Here is a 12170-nt window from a genome sequence, read left to right as displayed (position 1 = left end):
AAACCGAAAAATTTATTTGATTTATTATAGTATAATCTCATATAAGACAATATTATTTTATTTATTTAAATTCAAATGTAATTTACTTAAATGCAATTTACTTAAATTTAAATGACCCTCAACATTTCTCTTAGCTCTGTATTAATAAAAGAAAAACTAACTTTACACTTTAAATACTCTACTAAAGCCTTAGCTATACTTTTAAAAACAGATGTAAAACTTAAAATACAAAACTTTATTGAAAACAGAAAGGACAAAAAATGTGTACAGATGAAAATAATTGCTGTTATGCACATGAGAAAAACATGAAACAAATGAATGCTCTGTACTGTACCACTTGACATGTTTTCAAACAAAATATTTTACAGGAGTAAATAAACTGAACAGAACTTACTTGCCGTCCATAACAGACATCTTGCATAGACATTTGATTAGTTAGAGATAAAAGCAGCAATTATTGTGTTAAATAGCGTGCAAATCACAATATTTCAAAACGAATCAAATGTAATGAGACAGTGAGACATCTAGAAGTAACTGAACAGAATCCTTGCATATTTGCATACATTTGCATATTTACATAGTGCACCATTGGCAAGGTTTTATTTCTTTCCAAACTCGATTGAATATGAAATTAAATACACTACAATTGAATATCAAACATCTTTGTGATTTAAAATTCCATTTCTTCTTTTTCACAGGCAGTCAGCTGTTAAAAAAAGAGAATATTCTTTAATGATCTGCATATTTAAATGAGTGAGTGATGTGATATGTGGCCAAGAATGGTGCCATACTCGGAATTTGTTCACTACATTTAACTCATCCAAGTGCAGTAGTGCACACACACACACACAGCAGTGAGTAGTGAACACACACTGTAGCGTGAACAGACATTTTTACTGCGGCACCCGGAGAGCAGTTAGGGGTATGGTACCTTGCTCAAGGGTCTCACTTCAGTCGTGGTCATTCACTCTCCCCCACCTACAATCCCTGCCAGTACCGAGACTCAAACTCAGAGTCTCTAACCATTAGGACACAACTGCCCAACGAAATACCTCAGTTGTTTCTGAGAACAATTCTGGGACACCTCGAAACAAAATCGTTTATGATTTCTGACTTGAAAACAAGCAGTGCCCCACTGTTACACCTTTAAAGACATTAAAAACAAACAACTCATTTACAGTCATACACAAGGAAATGGACTGCATAGATGCCAATGCAGGTGCAAATTACTCAGTAGAAGAGGATCGTCCAAAGTACATTTCCTCCAGCAAACACATGCACCGCTGTAATCAGCTGACCTTGAAGTTAGCACTCACAGCCGCACCCAACAAAAAACAGAACAACAATACTTTTATGCTTTATGGGATTGTACAGGCCATATAAAGTCACTCACTCTAAAAAAAAAAACAGATGTTTCCAGTGAAAGAACAAGTTCCAGGTAATGGAAAGACTTTGGAAGGACCGGTATTGGTTGGAATCTCTGGTTCTTGTTTCCAACCATCTTTAGGGCTCGGGTTAATCCTAAAAACTGGGTGAAGCCATGGTTATGGGCTGTTTCGGGCCACTTTGGTCACACAGTCATTTGAAGGCTTTGTCAGTTAAATGCAGAAGTGTTTAACAAGGAGAGCAGGTGTGGTGGTTTAATGGAGCTCATTATTACTGACGGCGGTCGTAGATCTTGACCATTTTTTTAATATGGAAAACCTTGTGGCGCAGTTTGCGACATTGGTGCTTCTTGTTTTGATAATCTGCCATCTAAACAGAGAATAAGGAAAAGAAAGCCTTATATTAGCATCAAAAAAGCAGAGCATCTATTACTATGAACATGAGTCAGATGTTTAGTCATACTTCAGTTTTATCACCATGACTCACCCGTTTTTGGTCTTTGAGACGATTATATTCCTCTGCTACAGCCTGTAATGTGAGATAAAAAAGAAAGTCAACAACAGGGAGGTGAAGTAGTCATCTTAAAATGTTTCAGTCGCTCACCTGGTACTTGGGCGAGCCTTCTTCAAGTGTGTCCAGCTCTCTGCTGAGTTTGTTTATCTTATCGTTGATGTCATCCATTTCGGCACACAGTTTCTTATAGGTCCTGAGGTCCGAGTCAAACTCTTTCTTATACTCATGTCGCTGGGCATCAGATGTGATCTCTGGATATAGACTGATTGGAAATGAAACACAAAGCAGTTGTTGTGATGCTACTTTCTGCCAATATGGTCGTGCAAATTAGAAAGTGTTGACAAACAAAAAGCTGCTCGGTTTGAAAATGGCCTGTGGTATTTAGAACTGTGCTGATTTGAAATACCACCATTCATATAATTTCAATAAAGTGAAAAAAGTGAAAAAAATCACTTATTCAACCGTTTGCATTAATTTTGCAAACATGAAATGTTTGGCTAATTTCTCGAATGCGAAATACTACATTTCGCAAAGATATTTTCTAATGTGAAATACAATCGTTTGCTAAAATTTTAATAATGTGAGATAGTACCATTTTCCAAAACATGTGCTAAATTAAAATACAATACAAGCACGACACTTATGCGAAATAATGCCATTTACCAAAAAATTCACTTATGTGAAATACTTCCATATGCCAAATTTTTGCTGATGTAAAATGCCACTATTTGGAGTACTTCCTAATGTGAAATACGTACCAGCATTCACTGAAATTTCAGATGTGACCATGCCTTATTTCTTTATTAAGGTCAACTAAGTGGCCACTCAAACTTTCAACCCGGGTATTTTTCATTTGTGTCAAAAAACAGCAAATTAAGTAGATTTTTTAGCCATAATGCAGTGAATACAAGTATTTTAACATTACAAGTATAACTCACTTTACCAAAAGTTAATGAATACACTAAAAATATATAGTTCATTGTTAGTTCATTTTAGTTCATGCAGTAATGTTAATGATTTTCTTCTCGTGGTCCAACAATGAGTGAAACCACATCTATTTTTTAACTCATCACACCAAACAACACATGTAAACATGTATACATACGCAAAGACCTTTGTCCCATTAACCCAAATTATCTATTGTGTTTATTGTGTTAGCATGTGGACATGCCTAGTAGAGATGATTACTACTAACACTGAGCCTGAACCACAACAAATCCTCACCGTGTCCATAGATCTTCTAAATCATTGGCAGTCTCTCCTCCTGTTGTGTACTCGGTTTCGTACTGGGACTCGTCCAGTTCGGGGTTCCTCCTGCGTCTCTTGCCCCTGGAGGTGGACGGTTTGAGGATGGTGTCCGTCTGGCCGGAGGGGCTGGAGCTCACTTCTCCAGACGGGGATGTGGAGAGATATGGGCGGCTAAAAGAGTGCTCAGGGTAACTGTGGGTGGAAAAATTGCTACTACTTATTTTTTCAAAAAGAGAAATGGTTTATATGGAAGTTTATTTCTGCAACTGAAGAAAAAAAAACGAATAGCAAGTTTTTATCTCACAGTTCAGACTCTTTTCTCACAATTGTTGAGTTTATGTCTAACAATTAAATACAAAATTACAAAATTTTCTTAAATGAAAAAAAAATTGAAGCCAATCATCTTTTACACAGAGGCATTGCCTGTGTTTTTAAATGAAATGTAGTGTTGGTCAGCATAAGAGACCCCAAATTAGATCAGTAGTGTACAGTATTTAAAACTGGAATATAGTTTCAAATGACTTGTTAAAGCTGCGGTAGGAAACTTTTGACGCTCTAGCGGTTAATAAACAGAACTGCTTGCGTCTTGCGGAAGAACATCGTAGCCAGAACTACTTCTCTCTGTTTAGGTCTATGAAGATCACAAAGGTACTGGGTTACTCCGCCGCGGTATCCCCGAAGCAATCTAAAATAGTCCGAATATAAACACTTATTATAGGTGCACCCTAGTGATTCAGGACAAGCCAAAAACACGGTTTGGAAAATGGATTCATGGTGTACTCGCTTATTATATACATTTTACTACATTTTGAACACAAACAAAGTTACGGACCGCAGCTCTGATTGGTTGTTTCTTAACGGGAGCGATGTATTTCTGCAAATGGCAATAGGATCACTGGGAGGAGCCAGAGGAGCTTGATTTTTTCACAGATTATCTGTCTCATATTCTACTGTCAGGACATAATGACAGGTTTAACAAATATGTACAAAATATATTTTTACAAAAGTTACCTACTGCAGCTTTAAGGCCTTAAGCAATAAAGTAAGCTCCGGCATTTCCTAAGCAGGGACATGCAATCTTTGCTTGAACGTTTCCAGCTATCCAATGGTTGGATCACTCACTCACCCGATAACTTTGTGGGACTCAGAGCTAAAGACACTGCCAGTCTTTAGGGGGATGGAGCCGACACTGGGGGCCGAAACCAGAACAGGAGCCATCTTCTCTGAAAACACCATGGATGCCTCCTGCACGCTCTGTCCATCCTGTACATGGTTGACCTGAAAAAACAACAAACTGTTTAGTACAAAGTCTGCAAACTTTGATTCATATCTGAACAGAGAGCATGATGAGCAAAACATCAGGAAGCAACATATTTTAGATAATGACAGGCGAAAAGGCATCACAAACAATAAAGCAAGCTAGTGTGAAGAACTAAAAGCAGATATTTTAACATGATTTTGAAAGGGTTATGTTTCTTTTGTTTGATGTACAGTGGCATCTTTAATCGGGATAAAATGTAAAGAGTTATTTCATTATTGTTTCATTTCAATAATTACCTCAGGTCTGCTTATAATGTCAGCAAAAATACTTTGCTTCAACATCATAGTTTTTCATGATCTGTGATCTTTGGACAAAAACTGTTCTTTATTGCTGCCAAGCCTTGAGGAAACGTTTGTATTGCATTGATTGATATACAATGCAGTTAAATGCAGTAATAATAAATTAAATGTGAAATAAATGTGTAATCTTAATGGCTCTTTATCACTCAACAATCTGTTTTTCTGCAGGTGCTGTATTTAAACATACAATACCATTCAAAAGGTTGGGTCGGTAAGATTTTAAAATTTTAAAAAAAGAAGCTCACTTGATGAAAAATGCTGTTGAAACCAATATTGTGAAATATTATTCTTATAATTATATATTAATATTATTATTCTGTTTTAATAGATTTCAAATTGCAATTTATTCCTGTAATGAAAAAGCTTAATTTTCAGTCTGCAATGTCACATGACCCTTCAGAAATCATTCTAATATGATGTTTTGGTGCTCGAAACATTTCTTATTATTATCAGTGTTAAAAAGCATTTAATACTTGTGTGGAAAGATATGCAATAGGATTCTTTGACAAACAGAAAGTTTAAAATAGCATTCCTTTGAAATAGAATTTGTTTTTGTCACATACATTTCTTTAGTGTAAATCTGAAAAATAAGATGTTAAAAATCTGTTTGGAAAAGTGATTTCACATAACAGATAAGTTTTACTTTGACTGTAAGAATGTTATGTATATTATTATAGTGCACAAACAATACACTACTAACAACATCATAAATCTGTCTTGATCGCAGACCTTTGAAATTGCATTGTGTACATTATACCAACACAGAAACCATTTTAGATCCATTGTTCAGACTTTATTTTCCTTCTGCTGCTGTACAGGAAAGACCGTAGGGAATGAGAAGCAAAAGTGGTCTTGCTCTTCCTGTCGAAGTTTGATTTCAGAAGATGTTCTCAGCATGTACTTTAAGTCAGTGTTTTGTGACAAACACATAATGCCAATAGTTTATATTTCTAGCACAATATGTGACTTATAATCCTTTTTTTCTAAACCAAAAAAGTTAAAGAAGGAGTGGCTATAAAACCACATATACAAGTAAAAACCACAAGGAAAACAATTCTGAGCAGTACAATGATAAAACAATGAAGTCAGGTGTGTGCGTGTCAGCGGAATTATTTGTTTTGTTTTGAAGGGGTTTTTGTGAAGGTATGTGTGTGTGTGTTTATGTGTGTAAGGAGGGAGGACGCAGCAGGAAAGAGGGTGGAGGAGTGTTTCCCTGCAGCTGGGGAGAAGGGGAAAAGCCACTGTGTACAAGAGCCCAAATCATCCAGGAATTCCAGCAATGCTTTCCCTGCATGAGCTACTGCCACCGCTGATCCGTGATCACGCTACATACTGTAAGCATGGAAAGAATGCTTGAGAACACAGAAAAGAGGGACGTTTCAGACTCCTGACCTCCTTTTGCACCAGAAAAATGTGAAGGAGAGATAGAAAGGCAAGGAGAGAAAGGAACTTAAAGGGATGGTTAGGTATTCTGTCAGAGCTCATTGATTTACTGAAAGCACCAGGGCAGAGAAAGGCAGACCAGTCTCATGATGGTAGTAATTATGTTTCCAATGGGCTTAATCCAAAATCAAACCGCACCCCAACAGAGCCTTCACCAGCAGCTATGGGTTCATTAACCACCTGTAGACCCAGATGAAAGATTTACTAGAGGTTGCTCATTTTAAGCTCCGGATTCTCAGTTTAAAGCTTATTTAATTATCGACTGTGTCTCAGACATTTCTTCTAAAATTCTGGGATTAAAAAGAGAAACAACTTTAACACATCAAGAGCATATAGAGTTATGAATGCTTTTGGAAAAAAATGATGTTTGAGTCGACCTTTGATTGCAAACTTTGGAATCTTAGTAAATTTGAGCAGTGTTAAATCTCTCACATATACAATACATATTTGGCATGTACCTGAAACATATTTTAAGATCTAAATGTGTTTCCCTGTCCTTTTAAGTCAATTATTGAAAGAAATAACTCTTTAAATTTACATATAATAATCAGTAATATACCAAGACGTGGCCACACTTACATCTGTCTCAGCCAATGAAAAATACTTCAATAAATATGTTTATACCTAATCATTTAATTTATTCTTTGAACTGTAAAATGCTGATTCAAGTATGTTTTCTAACTGTCTCGGTATTATAAACGTTTAGTCGTTCATAGTCATCCATCCAAGGAGTTAAAAGCCTCTTGACTTGTTCACTTTGGTTAATGATCAATCACAGCGAAACTAGGCTGGCTGTTAACAAACAGACCATATCAGCAACATATTCAACCTTTTGACTGAATTATCACAGGCCACTGAAACTATTAAAGATATAGGACTTTAAAACACACCTTCAAACCACTCCCAGTCTACCTAAACAAAGTCTAGATTGACTATCACAAACTATTTAGAAGAATCACACTGCTTGTCCCATGGACGGCTGCTGGGATGCTAGATCATATATAACTTGGAGAATTAAATGTATGGGTATTTCCCCTGAAAAGTACTTGGATGCTGTTTGCTGTAGAGACAAAAAATTAGTGGTAATACAGAAACTCACCCAGTCCTCCACATCTCTGCCCTCGGTTCCTCCCATTAGTGGTCGATCCCAGTAGATGTTTGGTTTCCCGTAGTGCCAGATTTTACTTCTGGTCCTATAGGAGAAGAAGGCCGCCACAGCCAGTGCCACCACAACCATGAACCCACAAACCATTGCAACTGCCTGGGAATGACAAAATTGTAGTATTAAGTCAGTGCATAAATAAATTAAAACCACAATATACAAAGCACACAATACATGGTATTCATGTGTACAGGTATGTACAAATGCAACGAAATGTAAAAAGTGGAATGTGTGTTAAATAAATAAATAGTAGTGTTGTGTAATGAGCATTACACGTTTATTACCAAGTTATTACCGGTTCATGAGATGGATTGCTTGAGGGAAGAAACTATACTCATGCCTGGCTGTTCTGGTACTCAGATTATTATGTATGCATACATAAATTATGCAGTCATACTCTAATGGTTAGAGTCAGACTTGCAACCCTTGCAAGGTTGCAAGGTTGTGGGTTTGAGTCTCAGTCTCAGTTGAGTCTCAGATGGCTACACGTCACTTTAAATTATTTATCATACTTAACTAAAATGATTTAGTGGTGCACTGATTAATGCTTATATGTGACTAAACACATGAAAGTGAAAGTGACGTGACATTCAGCCAAGTATGGTGAATGTCTCAGAATTTGTGCTCTGCATTTAACCCATCCAAAGTGCACACACAGAGAGCAGTGTACACACACACACACACACACACACACTGTGAACACACAGCTGGAGCACTGTGCAGCCATTCATGCTGCGACACCCGGGGAGCAGCTGGGGTTCGATGCCTTGCTCAAGGGCACCTGAACTGTACATGCACTCCCCCCACCCACAATTCCTGCCGGCCCGGGACTCGAACTCACAACCTTTCGATTGGGAGTCCGACTCTCTAACCATTAGGCCATGACTTCCCACTCTTAATAAAAAAAAACGCACTTCCTGTAAGGATTTACACAATGGGATGGTTGAAATTATGGTCTGTTGCAATCCTTGGATTGTTAACTATAAAGAAAACAGAAATGAAATGGAGTGTCTAAAGACATTATGAAACATCCTGTAACTTTAAATGGTACCTCTTGAGGGTCCACGTAGCAGTAGTGGTACAAGTACTGGTTATACATGGGAAAGCTGCCGCCCATTCCTGTCACACTGCTGCCATAGAGGTTCTGACACATCATAAGCATGGGGTTGTAGTATGAGCTGGTGGAGCTTTGGGCCATAGGGTTCACTCCTACAATGTACACAATGTTTATAATGCCCTGAATCACTGCCATTATACAACAGACAACAAGCACCGCCAGGTAGAACTTCCTGCTGCGGAACGTGTTGGTTTTGGAAAAACTGGCTGCAAAGATACCCAAAGCGATGATGAAGTTTATGGCGGCAACGGCAATCATGCTAGTCTTGGCCGAGTAAGGAGTCGGGTAAGAATTGTAGTAGCCTCCATATCCAGATCCACTTCCGTATCCATATCCACTTCCGCTTCCGTATCCATACCCACTGCCATATCCATATCCACTTCCACTTCCATATCCAGGATAGCCGGAATATCCAGATCCATAACCTAATCCATACTGCATGTCCCAAACCAGAGTCGAGGCCACACAGGCGAAGATTCCCAGACAGAGGATTATAACGGTTGCTATCATAATCTTCACAATTCCCGGGGGGGAAAACCATTTGTAGAAATGCTGTGGTACCTCCTCACCCACATAGTACGATCCTGGAGCTGGAGGGTAGGGATCAAATTCACTCCGTGGGTCTTGGAAGCTCCCAGGTGGTCCAAAGCCATTGGAAGGCGGGGTGTACATGGGGGGACTTTCATAGGATTGTCTCTCAAACATCTCTCAAAGACGTCCAGTGACCTGCTAAAAAAAAGCACATGAATGTATAAACATGAATATCATCACCCAGGTGCTACAGTCATATAGAAAATGTTATAGGTTCCTCATTTAAGACCAGCTAAAAAATTTTTTTTAAAGACTTAAGCTTTAAATGTCTTAAGTCAGCACATTAGCAGTGACATCAATTAATACACAGGCCAAAATGATGTTACCTGAAGCCAAAAGCCTGAAATAACTGTGCTGTTGATCAGTGTGAGGTAACAACATAGTGGAGACATCAGCACCATGGATCAGAGTCTGTCCACACAAAGCTGCTGTTTACAGCCCCGACCGTGGGAATTAAACACAGTCTCAATGACTTCGACATGCACAGATTTACATTCTGGCCAAATGGCCATGTTGTTTGTTTAATTTCAGATTATGTGCTCCAGGGGTGAGGTCCCAAACAGGGAAAAACAAGACAGAATAGGCATAAAAAAGTATTCAACAAAAATATGTTATAAAATATGTCAAACACATTTCAATGTTAGCTGTCCATTTATGTTACTGTGAATGCACATTTGTAATAAAATACAGAACAATCCATTGATGGAATTATTTATTTATTTTTTATTTTTGCCTAAAAAACAGGTGTGTCTTTCTGACACAGTCCTCAAAATTTGTAGTTTTTAAAAAAGTTTTAAAGTTATGCTATATCTTCTAATTATTTGTAAATGTCATATGAAAGTCCTTGTATTGAAGTTGTTTAACTAGTTTACTGTCTTCAATGAAATATAATAATTAAAATAATAAAAAAATGTAATATATTATGAAATAAAATAATTTAAGAATTTATGTCTTTATGCTTAAAATTGCAATTTCAATAAAATATAATATTTAAAATAATTAAAAATATTATATAAATATAAATACAAATATAAATATAAATTTATATTATATTATATTATATATATATATAAATATATATTAATTTACATTTATAATGTCTTATGTCTGCAATTGTAATGTCTTCAATAAAATATAATATTCTAAATTCAATAAAAAAAAAATCTCAATAGCAGCATGCAAAACCACAGCAACAGAAGAATGCAAGCTACACTTTCAGTCCCTGGCCCAGGCCTAGATAAAGCCATTTATCTGTTTACTGTGTGTTCACCTACTACCCGGCCTCCCCCAACTTCTCTCCTTTGTTCTAGCAAAAAGTCAAGGCTGCACTCTGTCTGTGCATGGTCACCATGGCAATAAAGGCCTGAGGTAAAAAAAAGAAAAGAAAACGAGGCTTGGATAGAAAAACACAAGAGCTTCACTGTCTGGGCCGCTCCGGAGAGGGGTTGCCTACGTAGGCAGATACAATTATAGTGATCAGGTGTCCTCAAGAGAATCCTTTCTTATTTACCAACACAGCACCGTTTTGATTTCATTTAATTAATATAGAAGTACCATGGTAAAATGTTGGCATCACATCATAACACAATGGTACTTTAATATGTACCACGGTAGTACAAGGCATTTCAAAGAATGCTACCATACATGACCGAAAACATCATATCATTGCAACATGAAACTCTTAATACTGTGTAAGTTAAAATTAGCATAGTAAGAAACATTGTATTTCCATGGTATTTGTCCAAAAAGCATTGTACTGTTGTAATATTATACACAAAAGTACTATGGTATTTTTGAAGCAGATGATGAAGTATAAACTTCAGGGACACTAAACAAAGTGGGTTAGCTTGGAGCCAAGATCACAAAAGCTGTTATTATCTACTTTGCATATCTTAGTAAAACTGCTACATGTGTCTATTACACACTAAAATTGGTTTTAGTCATTAGTTTCTTTTCTTTCTTTTTTGTGAGACAACAATTATTTTTTTTATGAATAGGCAGAAAAAGCATTAGTAGCAACAATATATATTACCTTTTTGAATCTGTCTTCCCCTGAAGATATGAAGATTTGTTTTATTAATATCAATATTATTTTCTCAGATTTTTCTTCTTCGTCTTCAAATAAAAATGTTCAGTTCGAGTTAAAAATCAATCAATCAAATGAAGCAGGTGAGAGTAAAGGTGTTGGCAGTTTCTGTAAATCTGTGTAGTCCACCTGCTCCTACATGCAGTGAAACACTTCTGCACGAGTCTCTCTCTATCAAATGATTCTCCAGTGCTCTTGACCCCCTTCAAAAAGACGTGGGCGGAAATTCGTGACGGCTGTGAAAGTAAACTTCCTTCAGAACAAGATGTTTACTCGATCTAATCTAGAAACGTGACTCGTCCGCATTCCGTAGTTCCACAGTCAATCCAGGTTTTATCCCATTGGACAAAAGCCGCAGAGGGCGGGGCATTTCTGTCATTCATTGTTTTAGCGTGTCTCCATCTTATTATAGTGGATAAAAGATTAACTTCCAGCAGGTGTAATCACATGGTCTATTAGGTTATAATGGTCATTTGAAAAGAAAAGAAAAAAACAACAACAGCCATTCAATTTCTGAAGAAATATTCTGGGTTATTTATTTATTTAAATAGTTTTTTATTTCAATAGTTTAGTGTTGTTTGCAATTCATCACACCCCACAATAAGTGACAACATCTGTGATGGGAAAATCTAAATAATAATAATAATAATAATAATAATAATAATAATAAATAAATAAAATTCGGCAAGTGAATCAGTTGTGTGCGTATTTAATTATTTCTAAACACCAGAACATATATATATATATATATATATATATATATATATATATATATATATATATATATATATATATATATATGTATGTATATATATATATGTATATATATATATATATATATATATATGTATATATATATATGTATATATATATATATATATGTATATATATATATATATATGTATATATATATATATATATATGTATATATATATATATATATGTATATATATATATATATATATATATATATATATATATATATATATATATATATCAAATTC

General features: G+C 36.0%; 1 protein-coding gene across 2 annotated transcripts; it reads right to left on the bottom strand.

Moving 5' to 3' along the window:
- Positions 1–220: 220 nt before the first annotated feature.
- Positions 221–11452, bottom strand: LOC128018885 (occludin). Of its 2 annotated transcripts, none has more exons than XM_052604734.1 (8): positions 11113–11452; positions 8424–9215; positions 7310–7471; positions 4274–4425; positions 3124–3339; positions 1990–2161; positions 1873–1914; positions 221–1755 (listed from the first exon to the last, which is right to left on the bottom strand). In XM_052604734.1, the coding sequence occupies exons 2-8, from the start codon at positions 9192–9194 to the stop codon at positions 1657–1659; spliced, it is 1614 nt and encodes a 537-aa protein (XP_052460694.1). In that variant the 5' UTR covers positions 9195–9215; positions 11113–11452; the 3' UTR covers positions 221–1656. The 2 variants fall into 2 exon arrangements, with proteins under 2 accessions (XP_052460694.1, XP_052460693.1); XM_052604733.1 differs by having other exon boundaries at positions 8424–9218; positions 11113–11451.
- Positions 11453–12170: the final 718 nt, after the last annotated feature.

The sequence above is a fragment of the Carassius gibelio genome, chromosome A8 (assembly GCF_023724105.1).
Source record: "Carassius gibelio isolate Cgi1373 ecotype wild population from Czech Republic chromosome A8, carGib1.2-hapl.c, whole genome shotgun sequence".
Classification (NCBI taxonomy): domain Eukaryota; kingdom Metazoa; phylum Chordata; class Actinopteri; order Cypriniformes; family Cyprinidae; genus Carassius; species Carassius gibelio.
The sequence above is the reverse complement of the archived record's forward strand: the minus strand, read 5'-3'. Positions and strand labels throughout refer to the sequence as shown.

Bases quoted from the DNA above. Each gene is read 5' to 3' on its own strand.
- LOC128018885 (XM_052604734.1), bottom strand. From the start codon at position 9,194: ATGTTTGAGAGACAATCCTATGAAAGTCCCCCCATGTACACCCCGCCT. The intron at 7,472-8,423 runs GTACCATTTAAA...TGTCATTCCCAG, and splicing joins GCTACGTGGACCCTCAAGAG to GCAGTTGCAATGGTTTGTGG. The intron at 3,340-4,273 runs GTGAGTGAGTGA...TTCCACCCACAG, and splicing joins GAGTCCCACAAAGTTATCGG to TTACCCTGAGCACTCTTTTA.